Genomic DNA, 18,093 nt, shown 5'->3' on the forward strand with positions numbered 1-18,093 from the left:
TGATTTGTAGCCAGTCGCAAGAAGGAGTCATGCCACATCTCCTATGACAACAAAACGCCTTTAAATGCTTCATTTCCTTGTCTCTGGGTCTTCAGCATTCTGGATTAATTCTCTGGTGCTGACCTCTCCCAGAGAAATTTTTGGGCTGTTCTGTCTTGATTTTGAAAAGCAATGGCAGGGGAGCAAATGAGATAGCTCGTGTTTGGTGGCACGCACAGCAAATTGGTGACTGAAAATATCCATGAATGACATCAATTAGTCTAAGATGGCTTAACTATTGTCACCTTAGCATCAACTACCAATAAAAAAAGCAGTCATTTGACTACCTATTCTCACCAATATGACCATATGAGCTTCAAACTGAGCATCATTAGTATAAATCTTAAGAGGAGACTCATTTTCTGCTGTCCATCAAAACATACTTCATTGCTTCAGACCACACCTCCCCATTCGCTGTTTAGTGGAGATGAGTGACCACACACACAAGACACTGAATAGGAAGCCTGATGCAGCCCTAAAGGAAAGTCATAAAACATAATAATGGTGATGTTATTCTAATAGCCATGTGGCACCCTCAAAAGACTTCTTCCCAGAAGTTCACAACTCACATTGTCCAACTAAAGAAAAACATCTTTCAGTACAATAATTAATGTCACCATCTAGAAATCCAAAATTTTTCTGATAAATGAATTGTTTGCATGCATGTTTTATACACTTTTTCAGCAACAATATAAATATGGAATCCACCCATTCATTTGCAAGGATGACATATTAACCATAATGGACCATTACGAGAACATAAGAGGCATCAATCTACAATGTATGTGAATGAAGGCGTAATGAAAAGAAGACGATTTTCTATCAAGGGTTACACCAGTGAGCCGAATGTATAGGAAACAGAAAAAGATATTTTATTATGATTGTTTCTGAAGCTCCATTCATTCTAAATTAGTAGACATGCTTCAATTTCATGTAATTAGTTTCAATAAATGTACTGCATTGCCATTAAAGAGAGCTTGCAGAATATGTGTCGGTATCTCTCCTGTTCTATCAGCAGTGTGTGAAAACGACGGTGGTAATCTTTTTTTACCATTACTGTTTCTACAGTTGCAGCGAAGCTACAAAATGAAAGAGGCCGTATGTTGTTTATTGTATGATTTAGTGTGATTTAATAAACAATATTCATGATGATCACTGGCTTAGTATCTTTTTTTTATTTTGCAGGAAATATTTGGGCCTATTTTTCTTGGGCTAGCTCCCTCCCGTTGGGAATTGCATGACGGGCTTGCAAAAGGAGGATTTATTGGATGTATTCGGCAACTTCAGGTCAACTCAAAGGAAATTTTCTTGGTGGGTGAGGCCGTGAGAGGGCGGAACATCAACAACTGTGATCCACCTGTTTGCCAATACCTTCCCTGTCGCAATGGTGGGACTTGTGTGAGGTAATTATTGCAGTGCTTTTGCAAGTGAAAGCTGATATGTAATCAATACAAAATTCAACTTTGATTAGTACCAAATTGTCCACTTTCATCAGCTCCATCTTATATCTGCCTATCTTGTGGAGAAGAAAAATGTCCGATATAGATTTCTCAGCACATGCTCCTTCTCAGAGGTTTGTGAGAATCAGTCAAGTAGTTAAATTGCTTACTCCTGCTATTGAATAACAAAGTAGAATTGCTCCCGGCAAAGCATAGACCTTTGCCAAACCCACACGAGCCTTATATCTTTCCTTTTCAATGAAACACATAATTGGAAAAAATCTCATGTAAAAGGTGCTTCTTTGCCCTCAATTATTTTTGTGCTCATACTTTGCTATGCAGACTAAAATGAGAGGCTTAACATTTATGAGCACCTTCAACAATGACAAAAATATTTCAGCACCACAATACATTCATAATACTCAAGTGATTTTACTCAACCCTTCTGATAAAGGGGAACCTTCATCAATTAAAAGTGCACATTCACCACTTAAAACCTGGCAAGTGAAGCACAAGTTTCAAGATAATTTAATTGCCCCGTGGCACAAAATACACATCTATATATATATATTTAAAATCTGTAAAATAGCAATTTGTCAGCGAGCTTATTGCACACAGAACAGAAAGGAAAAATAGTGAATTATTTTTTAAGTATAATTTTCAAGTGTTTAAAACCTCTGATTCTCAATCATATATTAATACTTTCAGATTTCCTTAGTCCTCCGTGAAATCAAACAAATTGTACTTTCAGAGAAAGAGAATGGATGGATGGACGGCCGGACGGACGGACGGGTGGGTGGGTGGTTGGGTCGGGTGAACAGACGGGTGGTCGGATAGATGATATTCTGGATACAAAAAGGTGAAAGAGTGAAAGAAAGGTTCCATTTATTTTCTAGGTTGGTCTGAAATGTGATTCCATCTCTCTTTGTGTTTAGCCATCTTAGCTCATCAGAACACTATCACACCTCACTTACCAGCAATTTTTTACCCTCTTTGTTAGTCTGCACAGATGACCAATGATGATCTTTCCCCTCGGCTAATCCAGAATATAGGTGCTGGAAATTACTTGCTCATTGTTATGACACTATCAATTAACACTTGCATTTGTTTAACAGGAAATGAAAGCAGACACCCTGATGATTGCGATAGGAAAAAGCTTGGCGAATAGCAATTAGGATGCGATGGCATTGTGGTTCTAGTGGTTTGTCATGTGTTAAAGAGCAACTCTTGCAATTACCCTAATGTGATGGATACACATGAATGCAGTCTCTTGTAGGACATGCCATACAGGGGTCAGTGAAAGTTTACAGAGCTCTCTCAGTTGCCTTTGGCTGCATTGCTGTGAGACAATTGGATGACGGGATTGTGGTTTCACCAGAGGTTGTTTTTTTCCATATCAATGTCAAACTAGAGCATATTCTGTCATAGGTATCTGAAGCATATCAAGCTTTTTAGTAACATCAACGTGAAATGCCAAAAGGCTTTCTGATGTCTGACGTGTGACATTTATAAATCTCTTCTGTGCATTGGACACCCTGTCATCGTGATTACTGCAAATGAAAAAAACAAAAAACAAAAAAAATATATCTACAATAATCATTTTATGTAGTAAGCAAAATATAATGGATTGTTAGTTTATACATTTGACGTTTTCTTTTAAAGCAACCTTGTGAGATTTGACTTGACCATGGTACATTGACAACTCACAACATCCAACTTTATTGGTCTAGAACGGAGTACAGTTTGACTCCCACATGTCTCCTGTCAGTAAGTGTCCTGCTGGGGGGCCTGCTGTTGATGTTGTTTCGTTTGTGTAGGCGTGCAGTGAGCATTTTGCAGGAGCAGGTGTCCTCATCTTTCACTGTTGCGATCTTTTGTTGGAGCACAATAGCATATAAAAATACCGCATGATCTTTCATGGCAGCACAGTGGATTTATGGTTAAAGCGACTGCATCAAGTAGTTCCCGGTTTTGAATCTCCATGGTATATTATTCTTCCCACACTTTATGAATATAGATATTACCGTAATTTTCGGACTATAAGTCGCGTTTTCTTTTCATAGTTTGGGTGGGGGGGGCGACTTATACTCAGGAGCGATTTATATACATATATGTTTTTTTTTCACTTTTTTGGGCATTTTATGGCTGGTGCGACTTATACTCCGGTGCGACTTATAGTCCGAAAATTACGGTAGTTTGTGATTATAGTGCCTTCTCGAGGAGTAAAAAAACATGCAATTGGTTCATGAAGCAAATTTTAAGCTTCATTTTACCATATCTAGTATTTTATCCATATTTAAAATGGCACTTTTGACATGCATCACGTAAGGAAGTATGTGGTCCGATGATTGTGCTCACTTGCATTGTTTAAGTTGCTGTACAGTGTTTGCCGTGTGATTGATCAGTGCCCATCTTGTTAACTGTGACACTAATGAAGCCTTAAAATATAAAAACACGCAGTATTCTCACATTTTTATCGTGGTGTAAGATTAAAAGCATTGCAACCAGCAGTATTGCTTTGCGAGTGTTGATGGTGCGCTTTTATTATATCAATCTCAGAAACAAAAAAACAACAACAAAACAATTCTCTGCTTGTTGCCTGGAAACTTCCGGAGGCTGAAGTTCAGCCAGCCCACATTAATTCACAGTCTTTTTAGTTTGATTTATTCATTTTAGTAATGAGCAGCTATTGCACAAACCACACATAGAGTATGATTTGTGAGGTACTTGTCCTTGGATTACCCAATTGATGTCACACTGTGGCTTAGTTACACTATGTGCTGTTGTTCTATGCTAAAGAAATGTGCAAAAGCTACTGAGTATCCCCTACTTACCCATTTATGTGTTCAATTGATTTATTAACCTATGTGTATTACAAGATAAGAAAGCAGATAAAAACATTGAATGCAACGCGTACACTGCAAACTACACATATTCACATGGCTGGGTAAATTGCTCCTTGCATAACTTAATCATATTTTTGTAAATTCACTGAATAAGTCATTCATCCTTTGGAAATAGAGAGAGTAAGAGGGTGATTTTGTTGGATGTACTGTAGCTATAAAGTATTATTGTGATTGAATGGGCCATTGTCATTGCTCTGTGAATTTCATCAAATAGTCTACAAACATTTGTAGGGATAATGTCACTGATTTAAGTAAATTTAATAAAATATTTACTCACTCAGATGCACCTCAGCCCATTTTTCTGCGTAAAGCACTCTGGAAAAAAAAGGTTTCGACGTTCCTAATTTAGATATGCACAAAGAGAGGTTGCAGAGAGGCAATATTGTCTGATCCAGAGAGAAAGTCTTTCTTTTCCTCCTTCCTTAAAGGAATTCCATGTGAGTGATGCTTTGCTTTGACATTGCGTTTCAAACAATCCCGACCGAGGTTCAGCAAACCTCACCCTTCGTCACCCTTCGGACGAGCCGTGACCGTCTGGATGAGGTCAGCAAATGTCATTGAGCCGTCTGCTCAAACAGGAGCCTAAGTACATCAGGTGAATGTCACATATAAATTCAAGTTCTGCTTTATTCCTTGACTATTATTGAAATTCAGCAAAGGAAGAGAGAGGTGATGTTGAAATGATTTACCCTACCACCTCCCGCCAGAGCTTTCAATTGTCACGGTATCCAGCTGTCTGCTTACAATAATGGAGGGCAAGTGTTTCATACCAAAGCAGCTCTTGTCTATGAATAATATCTTCTAGAAACATGTATTCCATTGTATTTTTAATGAAGGATAATGTGGACTAACTGCTTCTTCCAAATGAATAGCATGACAGCTGAACATCATCATCGGCTTCCTGTCGATGAGTGTTTCCATATCAACATGCACTTTTAAAAGTGCATGTCATAATTACATTCTTTATTGCGGAAGACGTTTGCGAAATGCAGGCATTTAAACATCTTATTGTTACTGTTCCCCTCTCAAAGTCAAGTCAAAGTCAAAGTCTGCTTTATTGTCAATTTCTTCACATGCCAAGACACACAAAGAAATCGAAATTACGTTCCCACTATCCCACGGTGACAAGACATAGTACACAATATATAGTATACATGTAAACAACACAAAAATAATAAAAACAAGAAGGCACAAACAATGAATAAATAAGAGTGATAAATAAATAATAAATAAACAAATAACATAATAAATAAGAGGAGCAAAAATGGAGCAACTGTGCATACAGCAGACAGTCAGAATATAGAGCAAAAGTACAGGACGCTACGCAGAAGGGGGGAGAGAGTTCAGGATCCTAACAGCCTGGAGTATGAAGCTGTTGGTGAGTCTGGTGGTGCGGGAGCGCAGGCTCCTGTACCTCTTCCCAGAGGGCAGAAGATCAAACAAAGAGTGAGCGGGGTGACTCACATCACTCACAATCGTGGTCGCCTTGCGGGTGAGATGGGAGGTGTAAATGTCTTATACTATATTGTATAGAAGTATAGTACATCAGACAATTATATCTGGTTTGCATTTGTTTTATTTTATAGCACATGCATGCAAACCCTTATCTGGATTTCTGTGTTAAATGTGATTAATTTGTATCAAAGTCATTACAAAATTTTTTTTCAAACTAATACCACCAAAACATCTTGTTTTATGCTCATTTCTATTACCTGTATTAACAAAACAAATCTTCTTACAATTTCATAAAAATCATGAAAAATCCATAAATAAAATACACTGGATAAGGTTCAAGGTTTGAGCAAAAAGTAGCGGTTTATAGTATACATGTATATATATATCCCTGTGACCTGCAAGTGAACCACTATAACGATTTATTGCAAGTGTATAATTTCAACGTATTGTTGCCTGAACGTATTTGGATTAGTCTGCAAAAAATGACTACAATTTCATCATCAAAGTGGCTGCTAGGGGCTAATTTAAGCAACCATGTGTCCCGACACAAATCAAGTTTGGACCAAGCCAATTAAAAGTCTTTTGAGACTTGCTTGTTCCCCGATTCAACATATTGCACTGACAAACACAATGAGACACAAACACAAAATGTCACACATGCAGAGCTCCATTTTGTGGCACTTTATTTGGACTTTATTGAGGCGGCACATTTCTTTTCCTTGTTTCACCTTAAAGTCACAGAGACAAGTGATGTTAATGCAGAAAAACTCAGGAACGTCAAATGTCTTTCAAATGAACGTACCTGTTTACTCCAAGACACAATTAATCCTTGTGACGAGTCACATCTGTAATATTTTGAAAATAGTTTGAACAACAGGTAGCGGAAGTATGCGGCTGTGTATCACCGTGCCTTACAAACGGCATTAGCGGGCCGTTAATAATCCTTTCTTTGTAGTTGAGCTCTGTCGTGTCTAGCAATGCACTACACAGGCAACAGAATGTGCTAAATATTTCATTTCTGGAAGCCACTTTCTCAAGGAGCAAAAACACACCCTGCAGAGCTGCTGCACCAAACACATGATTAATTTATGGGACTGAAACTCACGACTGCCTCCTCTATCTTTGACTATCGGTACATGTCTCTTCTGCCACCATGTTGCTTTGTTGTAGTGTCGAGCAAGGACCACTATATTCACTCAGGGAAGAATCATTTGCGGTTGTGCATTTTCTGACAGCAAACGACACCGATTGTTTTCACTCATTGGCTTGGTTTGGTTGGTAAGTGTAGAAAGATTATGCAAGAACTACACAATATATTTCCTTGAAACATGCATGCAGTAGCTTGGACATGGGCACAGCGTGAAGCTATTATAGTTTAGTCTACATCTTAATACAAGTAAACACATTCATTATCTCTCATAGCCTTAAGTGGATTGTGCTCTTCTGTTCTACAGCATGTGTGTTTTGCTTTTATTCATCCAAGTGTGTATCTGGAGACACACGGTTCCTAATTTACAATTACAACCGTTTTAGTCTCACACACATCTCCACATGATGTTTCACCTCTCGGTTTAATGTGTCCCTGTGTGTCTGCGCCATTTAGTGATGCAGAGGACTGGTTCTGTGAGTGCCCACAGCTTTTCACTGGCCAGCTGTGCCAGTTTATGACCTGTGACCGCAACCCCTGCAGTCATGGAGCAACATGCATCCCAAAGTCGCCACTGGAGGCAGTGTGTCTTTGTCCTTTTGGTAGACAAGGACTACTTTGTGATGAAGGTAAGGCAAAATGAATTATTGGAAATCAGAACACTAAAATGTAGAAATCTAGTAGTTGGTACTTTGTGAAGAAACACAATGTTAATGAATGCTTTTCCTTTTGTTCCTACGTTCACAGTCAACTGTGTAGAAGACAAACGTCCATTTCCAGACAGTTGTATTTGCTTTTTAGTTTCCAAAATACAGCTGTCGCGTGAACAAACGTCCAAAGCGTGACCCATTTTCAGTTTTCAGTTAAGAACGATGCTCCTGAAACCGACCCTTTTCACAGCGCTCACATCAGATCGGTGTAGATTTTGCAGCTTTATTAAGGGATTCATCTGCAAACAGTTGGTGAATGGGAGCCTTGAGCAGTTGGTAGAACGAGTGCCTGTTGTTAAGTAAAGGGATTAATGGAACTAAATAGTGCTGAGGATGTAGAAATGTGCTTTTCCTCCAGCGATAAAGTTGGATAATCAAAGCAAAACTCACGGCTGATTTGCTGAATATTTCAAAGGACTTTTAAATGATTCAGATTGTATTTACTTTAAACAACTTTTCTTAGCAGCTGTGCTCAATAAAAGTGGAACGTCAGATTATTTTAAACTATCTATTTACTTAAGAGCTGTTTATTTTCCGATTCCCTTAAAAAAAAGTCAGCCAATGAAGCAAGCTCAGAAGCAAAGGTTTTGCATGACTAAACTAAAGAACAGTAGGGTGCTTGGCATATCATAGACATGCTCCAGCACCCGCATGCCAGACACGGCAATTCAACCATCCAGCGCAGCGCCAAGCATGCTCCTGACATTTGAATCCTGCCAACATCCGATAAGATCAGCACAATCACAGCTGATCACTCCCAAGGGATTTGCTACATGTACATGAACAAGGCCACCCAATCCTTTCCTCATACCTAATATGGACTAGGCTTTAATATTTGAGCCCAGTAGTTCTTCTGTTATGCTTTTGATTGCAAGTGATTCTCAAACCGTCAGGCATTACCAATGACACCAAAAATATGTTCCATTTAGACATCGTTTCATGATCACTTTTTGTCATTGCCAAGAACCCCCCACGAATCTAAAGAGCCATTTTTTTCTACTGCAGATCAGTTTCAAAGGTTCTCTGATTGGCACGTAAACTGCTGTCACACCTCAACTAGTACATTTAAGATGCCAAGTGTTGACACACATATCATTATTTACAGTTACATGCAACAAAGAATAACCTTTGCAATTGCTCAGTACCTGTTAAGATTGCAGAGTATCCAACCCAGCACATCATTAGCAACAGTCAAAGATCAGGAGAACATGTTACTTTCCAGCATTCCAATAATCACATGGTATTTTTCAAACACTCAGGGATGATTGCTTTTTGTCATAGCAAAAACTGCTATGGTTTTGAAGGACGTTCAAGGGTGAGGTAGATGAGTTAAAAAGGTAAAAAAAACTGAAAACGAGAACACAAAATGGTCTTCCTTTAGTGCAATTTTTTCAGGTCTCCACTAAAGTGCACCTAAATTGATACGGTCGCTCTCTGAACAAGCAGGGAACAAACTGTAACGAAAAGACCAGGAAGTGCAACGGATGTTGAAGTGCCATTGTAGAGTTCATGAAACATTCATGTTTATTTGAGGTGGCTTTTCTTGGAATTATTAATGGTCTACCTTCGCAGACAAGTTACTCATCCATCCTCGTAGTGTTATGTTGAGATTGAACATGGGGGATATTATATTATTTAAGTATTACGGTACTAGCAGTATGTTTTAAAACGTATAGATAGTCAGAAGGCTTAACATTATTTCAAGTGTGTGGTCGTACTTCTTAAAATGCTAAACTTCTATACACAAAGTTCAGGTAATTCAGCATGTTATCAATTCTTATGATGCCATATATCTGCATCATTGCTAATACAAGGCTTATTTCAAGGTATCGGTACTCAAAACAGAGATGGGTACCAATATTGGCCACCCTCTTGTGGTTGTTTTATGATCAAGAACTAGAAATTAGAATAAGATAAAAAAGTCCAGTAATTTAATGCAATTTGAAGGAAAATTACAATAGCAGTTTGTATAGGTCTGTCTTTAAAATTAGTTGTCCTTGTTTTGGTGGAGAATTGTTTTGTATCAAAAGTACTAGCGGTATTGGAACGAGGTAAAATCGTATTAATATTGGTGTGAAAATTTTTTATTGAGCATCATAGTAGCAATGGTAGGAATTGATAAGAAACAAATATCCACATGTGGTCTGAAAAAACGGCACCATTAACATCTAACTTCTTGTTAAGTGAACAAAATACAAAGCAGCTCTGTGTCATTTGTCTACTTTTAATTGAGAGGCGATTCAGCGAAACAATAAGCAAATAGGGCTCATAGTGGGGATGATACTGAAGCTTTATAAATAATTTATGTGCACAAGGGAGACAATTGCAGAGCAGAGTTTTGAACCTGTTTTGCCACATGAACAGTGAATTCCAGTCCACAATGTGTGTGTGTGTGGGGGTGTCAAAAATATCATGGAATTTAACATTGAGTCTGCAGTCCAAAATCAAATGCAATTTCATGTCAAGTAGAGAGCATTGATGCAACCAACACACACACACTCTCTGTAACTAAACATGAATTGAATGTTACTGCGCTTCCATTATGTGCAGCGAGAGGATGAAGCAGTCGACGGCTGCTTGCCAAAATTCCGCCTAAATAGCTACTAATAGAAATAGAATGGGACTGGAGAGGTGATAGTGTTTGAAAACAGGTCATCATCTAATAGCGTTCTGAAAGGATTTAACTCGCTGCATGGAGGTGCTGTGTAGCAATAGTGCCATCTTTTGGCAAGTTGTGATGGGGTGCACACTGTCTCCTTCCAATGTGTCTTGTCTGTCTGTCTGTCTGTCTGTCTTGCAGCAGTCAATATCACACGAACCAGATTCAGTGGTACTGATGAGTTCGGCTACACATCTTTTGCGGCCTACACCAACATTCCAAGTCTCAGCTTTTTCTATGAGTTCCAGCTGAAGCTCACGCTGGCCAATAACACCTCTGCTTTGAAAGACAACCTGATCCTGTTCACTGGGCGGAAAGGACAAGGTCAGAAACCTGCACACTTTTGCGGATTTTGTTTTTATGTCTCAGCAAGAACTTGGACGCTAATTCCAGTGCAGTTTTTAAGTGAGACACCAAAACCTTTTAGGTCTACATATCAGCAAAAACTAAAGTGGTTGCTGCTGCTTTTTCCCATCCATCTTTTCCAGCGGCAATGTTATAAATAGAAAATTCCTAAGAGAACTTTTTTTTTTTTTGCATAGTCTATACAGTTTAAAAGTCAGACAAAAGAAATTGCTCCAAAACAGCAAAGTGAGGCATGTAGTTACATAACCAAAGACACTTTTCACACACTTGTCACACTCGCATTGAACTGCAGTTAGGAACAGAACAAAAAAAATAATAATAATCTTACAATACGACTCTTTTGTACACTGCTCTAATTGCCAAACCACGAGAATGATATATGCATACAAAACCTACAAAGCTGTCAAATGCAAATGGCCGCAAGTTTGTTCAAATGATATCTGACAACAAATGGTAGGGGAGAATGACTTCTTGTATGCATTTTTTTAATCCATTGTTTAATTAGTGTGAATTAGATGTGCTAATGTGATTGTTGCAAAAATAAGTTCTTGTAGATCCGCTGTAGCCTTCTCGAGAGAGTTCAAGTTATAAACAAGCAAGACAAAAAAAAAGCACAAGAACGATATGAATAATGAAATACCTGCCAGGAAAGAGAGCAGCCGAGTCAAAAATAGTGCAAATTTAAATGCAAAATAAGAGAAAAGCTGAAAAATGAACATCTGAAACAATAATTGCTTTAATGAAGTGTCATCTTTGATCACTTGATGAAAACAATGATGCACAATTATTTTATGAATACATGGGATCAAGTTACACAAAACTGCAGTGGTTGCAGTGATCAACAATGTCATCGACAATGTTCCTTCCAGCAACCACATGTATAATTGAGTTTGGATCTGAGTCATTGATTGTTATTGTTTTGTGGGTTACAGTTCAGCGAGAGTTCATGTTATTTATAATATATTTATCAACTACTATATCCGCAGCGCTGCTCATTAACGCTTTCTATTTCCAGGCACTGATGGTGACGACTTCCTCGTTTTGGGCGTGCGGAAGGGTAGAATTGTGCATAAATTCAATCTTGGCTCAGGTATAGCAACCATCGTCTCAGATCGACTGAACCTCCACATGGACATCCACACCGTCACATTTGGAAGGACCAACAAAACCGGATGGCTGAAGGTGATTGGAGTTGTTATTTGACTTCAACTTGTCCTTTCTCTTTATGTCAGAGATGTAGGCCATGCTACAATCTCATGTCAGGTTTGTCATTATTTTTGGTTCAAAAATCCGAATTAAAAAAAATGTGATGGTGCAGTGAGACAAGTCAGTGAGAATCCCCGTGGAAAGGAAGTCCTTTTGTATTTAAGTACTTCCGAATTACAAGTGGACCTCAGTGAAGCTAATTAATTGGAGGTCATCCAATTAAGATATTTTGAAAATTAACAGTGCCAACATATCAACAACGTGTTTCTTAGGTTGACGGACAAAGGAACAGAACGGGCTCATCTCCAGGACCTCTGCGGGGCCTCGATGCTGTCAAGCAACTCTTTGTAGGGGGATATAATGAGTACACCCCTGACCTGCTGCCACTTGGCTCCAGGTTCCATCAAGGCTTTCAGGGTAAGACAGCCGTTTTCAGCAGCGTGCACAAGGAGCGCTGGAGCTTGGCCTTCATCCCAGGATCATTGTGCCGTAGTAAAAAGAGGAGAGGCGTCTAATGAAAGCGTGGACTGGAACAGATCACATAGAGTAGTATCAACACACTTAATTGCTGCTGCAGAAAAAAAAAAATTGTGAGAGGCAGGGTTAATCTTTCAAATTTACATTTGTCCTAATGGAATTAACCGACCACTCGAGTTTTGGGAATGTGGAAAGAAGCCAATCGGAGAAAGGCAAATTACATCGATTTTATTTGCTACTTTTAATTGGTTAGATGACAATATTACTGGTTACCATTACCTTATGCTGAAGTGTGAACTTTAAAAAAAACAGCAATGTCAAAAGAAAAAAATATCAAGGATTAGATCCCAAATAGGCCAATGCAAGCGCGCACGTTTTCACAAAATCAACCTGTTTTTATAGCCAAAGATTCAAATATAGTTTAAAAATGTCCTGTTATGGCTCGCAATATCCTACTAGTTAATGAGTTTTGCCCAAATGGTCTAAAGCGCTCCTTAATGGGTGTGATATAAACTGCTCAATGATTACACCAGAAAATTCATACCGTGACGAAATGTAGAACCCAATAAACAAAAATGCGAGTCACATTTGACTCTTTGTACATGCCCACTTGGAAATGTCTACTCACCTTTGTCTAGTTAAATGACATTCTAACATGAATTACTGAGATTGGAATTGGCATAATGTTACTGAAACATGATTATTACTGAGATTGGAATTGGCATATTGTTACTGAAACATTATTACTGAAGTAAATGCAAGGTTTATTTTCTGTGGCTGCTCTTGTGCAAATATTGACATTGATAATAACATTGGGGAAAAACAATTTAACCACATTCAGTATTCAGGCCTGTTATTTGCAGCAGAGCCATTTGAACTGTACAGCAGCTTTTTGTGTCCAAGGACTGGGGTGCTTTTATGTCTTATTTGTGAGTGTGGCATTCATTTCAATGCAGCCTTTCAAATAAAAGCTTTAGAAAAAATCAAATCAGCGACGGTGAACACAGTTCACAAATTCCACCTGACCCAGCGACATCCACGTATTGGTAAACCTGACACCGGTGGCGCCATGGCCCTGGTGCTGAGGATGTAATGAGAACTCTTGGGCGTCTAATCAGATCTGTGTGACCTTCCTGGAGCCCTAATCATGATGGCTGGCAGTGAACACACTGATAATTCACTTCAGTCCCAGTTATCAACAGATCCACACTCCCCCTGTGGAAAGGTGGCAGAGGAGACGCGGTGACTCCTGAAATGAATCAGTCTGTCAATTTGAGCCGCTGATCAAATAACAAGTAACTGGCAATAGTGTTTGTCGAGGCTCGACACCATTCCATGCAAACATTTCTATTGAGGGCATTTAAGTGTGTGTGTGTGTGTGTGTGTGTGTGTGTGTGTGCGTGTGTGTGTGTGTGTGTGTGTGTGTGTGTGTGTGTGTGTGCGTGTGTGTGTGTGTGTGTGTGTGTGTGTGTGTGTGTGTGTGTGTGTGTGTGTGTGTGTGTGTGTGTGTGTGTGTGTGTGTGTACATTTACTATGCTTCACTTAAGTCTACATAGATGGCATTAGCGTATGAATATTCATAAAGGAACATGACATTTTCAGTGCATCCTATTTGTGCCAGTGGTTGATGCAAAAGAGAAGGTTGGGCAACTTCCCCCATGCTCTGCACTTAAAGGCCAAAATAAATATGGGCCGAATGAGACGGAATTATGGAGGCAAAAGACAAACAAAGCGAGGGAGATGCTTGACGACAGCCGGTGACATAGTTGTTTGATTATTGTATGAATACTGAGAGACAAGCATTCATGCTGTTGTTTTGCGAGGGTAAATGTTTTGGCAGTCTGTGATAGCATCACAATTTCTTAATGAATTCAAAGAAGGTCAATGTGAATGGAATTTTTGACTTTTAATTTAATACTGGAATAGTCATCTGCCAATAAGTGACAACAGGTCAACCCTGCTAAAATTCATCCCTACTTACTAGCAACCCAATGAGAACATAAAGAATGGAAAATGATTGTTAATTGTAAGCAAGGCAACAATGTGTCTATTGTGGCATCATTCCGAAGATAATAACATTTACTAGCCGATGTGTGGGGATTGCTCGATGACACTGTGTTACACGTGTCCTCGATTCATTACAATCGTTGGTATTTTACTAGCACCAATCAGCACGGAATAAATTGCACTTTATTTGGGTTTAACAAAGAATGCTGAATGTTTGAACTGTGCGTGATAGCATCGACATTCCCCAAAAGACTATAAAACAATTAAAAAAAAACAATGGCCTTATGGGTTGTACTGAATAAGCTATTAATCAGCTGACACCTCTACGTGTCTGTTTTGTTTTCTACAAGCTCACCGGAAGGTTTTAGGACAGAAAAGCAATGATGCCTTTCGTTGCAGCACTTAGTGCTCCCGCCAAGGTCATCCATTTTGAAATATAACTGGGGATTATTTTGATGTCTGTCTGTCTGGTTTTTTTCAAGGGTGCATTTTTGATGTCTATTTTCGAACAAGAAGAAACAGAACAGTCCAAGTTCTGGGTCAACCAACCTTTGGGCGAAGCGTGGGTCAATGTGGAGTCAACTTGTGTGTTCATGTTCACTGCAGGAATGGAGGAACATGTGTGGACTCTGGTTCATCCGTGTAGTAAGGCCGCACGTCTAATAGGCTTCTGTAAGTATGGTGAAATGGAGATCATTAGCTATGATGTTGCATTTTGCTCCTGCAGTTGCCAGTGCCCTTTCGGATGGAAGGGAGCGCTCTGTTCAGAGACAGTGTCGGTGTGCGATGCGGCGCACACTCCCCCGCCTTTGTGCACGCACGGCTCCACCTGCATCCCTCTTCCAAATGGATATACCTGTCAGTGCCCCCTGGGAACAGCAGGACTCCACTGCGAGAAAGGTCACACCATCAAACCCAATCTTCATCATTACACGTGTTTTTCTTACCCTGTTCATTTTGTCAACAAGGAAGCACTTTCGCTGTTCAATTATTTAACTGCTCTATTGTCCCCGTTTCAGCTGTGAGCATCAGTGATCCATTCTTCAGTGGGAAACATTCCTGGATGTCATTCCCCCCGATGAAAACGAGACATAGGACTGTTTTACAAATGCAGTTCCAAGCGTTATCACCGGATGGCATCCTTTTCTACACTGCACAGCATCTCGGGGATAGACCTGGTAATAATAATTTGACCTCTCTTGTCGACATCCCATCATATACTAACTAAAGTGACACATCAATTTTGCAACAAGACAGAAGTAAGCAATATGAAATACATGTAAATATTAAACATCACATTATAGTACATAGCACATACATGGCGTTGGTTGACTAAGCCCATAAGTTTAAATGACATTAACACAATGGCTGCCAATGCTTGACTTGTTTAATGGTCTATGCAACTCTAATGTACCATATTTGACGGTCATTCCTTTTGCTGTACATCGGATTTACAACTGTTTTCTTTTTTTCTTTGACTATTATTCACTATGGGTTGTTTGCGTGGATGTCGCTGGACATCAATTCTGTCAGACTTGCCAATTTACTGAGCAGTTGCAATGGAAGACATCCATCCTAACTGTTGATTGTTGGTATTGTTTATAGTACCATTTAGTTGCCCGTTTTTCCCCAAGCAACTCATATTTATTTCCTTTCTGCAGGGGACTTCTTCTGCCTCTCTTTGATTTCTAGCTTTGTCCAGCTGCGGTACAACCTGGGAGACGGTCCTCACATCCTGCAGACTCTTACTAGAGTAAACCTGCATTCTAAGAGCTGGCACACGGTGAAGGCAGGCCGCATTGGTCAGCGGGGCTTCCTAATTTTAGATGGCAATGACGTCAGACACAATGTAACCCAGGGGATGAGCACACTGGATGTTGCCACTGACATCTTTGTCGGCGGCGTCTCATCTATGAGTTCCGTGTCTACGGACGCGGTCGAAGGAGAGCCAGCGGGCTTCACTGGCAGCATCAGAGAAGTGGTTCTAAACGGACTTGAGTTGGAGTTGACGGAAAAAGGGGCTCTTGGTGGCGCAAATGTCGGGGATTGGGATGGGAGCGCCTGTGGGTATAAGGTGTGCCACAATGGGGGCCAATGCAGGGTAACAGGAAGTGACTCCTTCACGTGTGACTGCCCGGCATCATCGACCGGCCCAACTTGTTATTGGTCTCTAAGCTGTGTTAATAATATTTGTAAACATGGTTCCATATGCTCTCCTGTTGGTCCGACATCATACACCTGCATTTGCCCCCTCGGGTGGGGAGGAAAGTATTGCACCAGAGAGGTAGCAACAGACACTTTAAAGTTTGTGGGACACTCGTATGTGAAATACATTGATGTGAAATACAACAGAAGGGATTTAAGATCCATTCAAGTTTCTTTTATCTTCCTCACCAACACAAGTGACGGTTTAATCATGTGGATGGGCAAGGGGGGTCATGATGATGACTTCCTAGCAGTGGGACTGGAGAGGGGAGGCCTAAAAGTTGTACTTAATCTCGGGGAGAGAATTTCCCTCCCGGTGACTTTGAAAAGTCAGACACTTTGCTGCAATAAATGGCACCATGTGTCCATTTTAGTTCACAATTGTGTCGTTCAAGTGCATTTGAACAACAAGAGAGTCATCCTGGAGGATGTGGATCCAATTGGGAGATACATAGCTTTGAATTACTGGGGGCAGCTTTACTTTGGGGGATTTGAAATGAACACAAACGTATCCGTCGTGACATCTGGGCTGTTTTCGGGGGGGTTTGAGGGAAATCTCAGAAATGTTTATTTGTTTAATGAACCTCTTCTGTTTTCAAAAAGCAACGAGGGCTTTAATGTTGGTAATGGAACTGAATAAATAAGGGGGGATTTTTGGTGAGAGTTCAACACTAGATTTTGACTAATTTTGAGTTCTCTAGAAGATAGAGCATTTGAAGGAGTGTGCATTTTGTGCTCTTATAAGATATTACATCAAAGAAAAGGGAAGGACGGTAAAGAGGAAAACGTATTATAAAAATATTCATCCTGGCTGCTCATTATACTCGGAGCAAAATGGTTAATGAAGTATCAGGCAATTACATACACAAATTTGTGCTAATCAGGTGCTGAAATTAAGTACATGTCAGATAATGCAAAATGGTTCATGAAAATCCTTGTCCACCAACAAACATACACAACAGCTGTCATATATATGTATATGTATATTATATAATATATACATATTATATATATATATATATTATATTATATATATATATAATAATATATATATATATATAATTAAGTACATGTCAGATAATGCAAAATGGTTCATGAAAATCCTTGTCCGCCAACAAACATACACAACAGCTGTCATATATATATATATATACACTATATATATGTATATTATATAATATATACATATTATATATATATATATATACATACTATTCAGAAAAAAATGACCATGTATGGTATGGCTATTTTTGTATTTTTTTTTTAATGACCATGTAAGGCTTTTTGTAAAAAAAAAAAAAAATGTTTTAAAAAAGTATAGGTAAGGCTTTTATTAGTGGAAAAAAAAAAAAAAAAGACCATGTATTAAGATAGTAAGGCTTTCTTTAGGAAAGCTGCTGAGATGTATAACTTTTTTTATACTTGTATAACATTGCAAAGTGCTCCTATTTTTTCTGCTTAATGAATAAAGTTGTGT

The 18,093-nt window shown here is 39.2% G+C and overlaps 1 protein-coding gene across 1 annotated transcript in view; it reads left to right on the forward strand.

Annotated features, from left to right (window-relative positions):
* eys (eyes shut homolog) overlaps positions 1-17,597 on the forward strand; it is a 108,541-nt gene extending 90,944 nt beyond the window's left edge. The window contains exons 44-52 of the mRNA XM_037271004.1: positions 1,225-1,442; positions 7,443-7,615; positions 10,497-10,679; positions 11,737-11,903; positions 12,200-12,344; positions 14,894-15,056; positions 15,139-15,311; positions 15,431-15,589; positions 16,073-17,597. Of these exons, the coding sequence (XP_037126899.1) occupies positions 1,225-1,442; positions 7,443-7,615; positions 10,497-10,679; positions 11,737-11,903; positions 12,200-12,344; positions 14,894-15,056; positions 15,139-15,311; positions 15,431-15,589; positions 16,073-17,256 (2,565 nt within the window). The 3' untranslated portion in view covers positions 17,257-17,597. The remainder of the gene's footprint in view (positions 1-1,224; positions 1,443-7,442; positions 7,616-10,496; positions 10,680-11,736; positions 11,904-12,199; positions 12,345-14,893; positions 15,057-15,138; positions 15,312-15,430; positions 15,590-16,072) is intronic.
* Positions 17,598-18,093: the final 496 nt, after the last annotated feature.

This window comes from Syngnathus acus, chromosome 15, assembly GCF_901709675.1.
Source record: "Syngnathus acus chromosome 15, fSynAcu1.2, whole genome shotgun sequence".
In the NCBI taxonomy this organism is placed as follows: domain Eukaryota; kingdom Metazoa; phylum Chordata; class Actinopteri; order Syngnathiformes; family Syngnathidae; genus Syngnathus; species Syngnathus acus.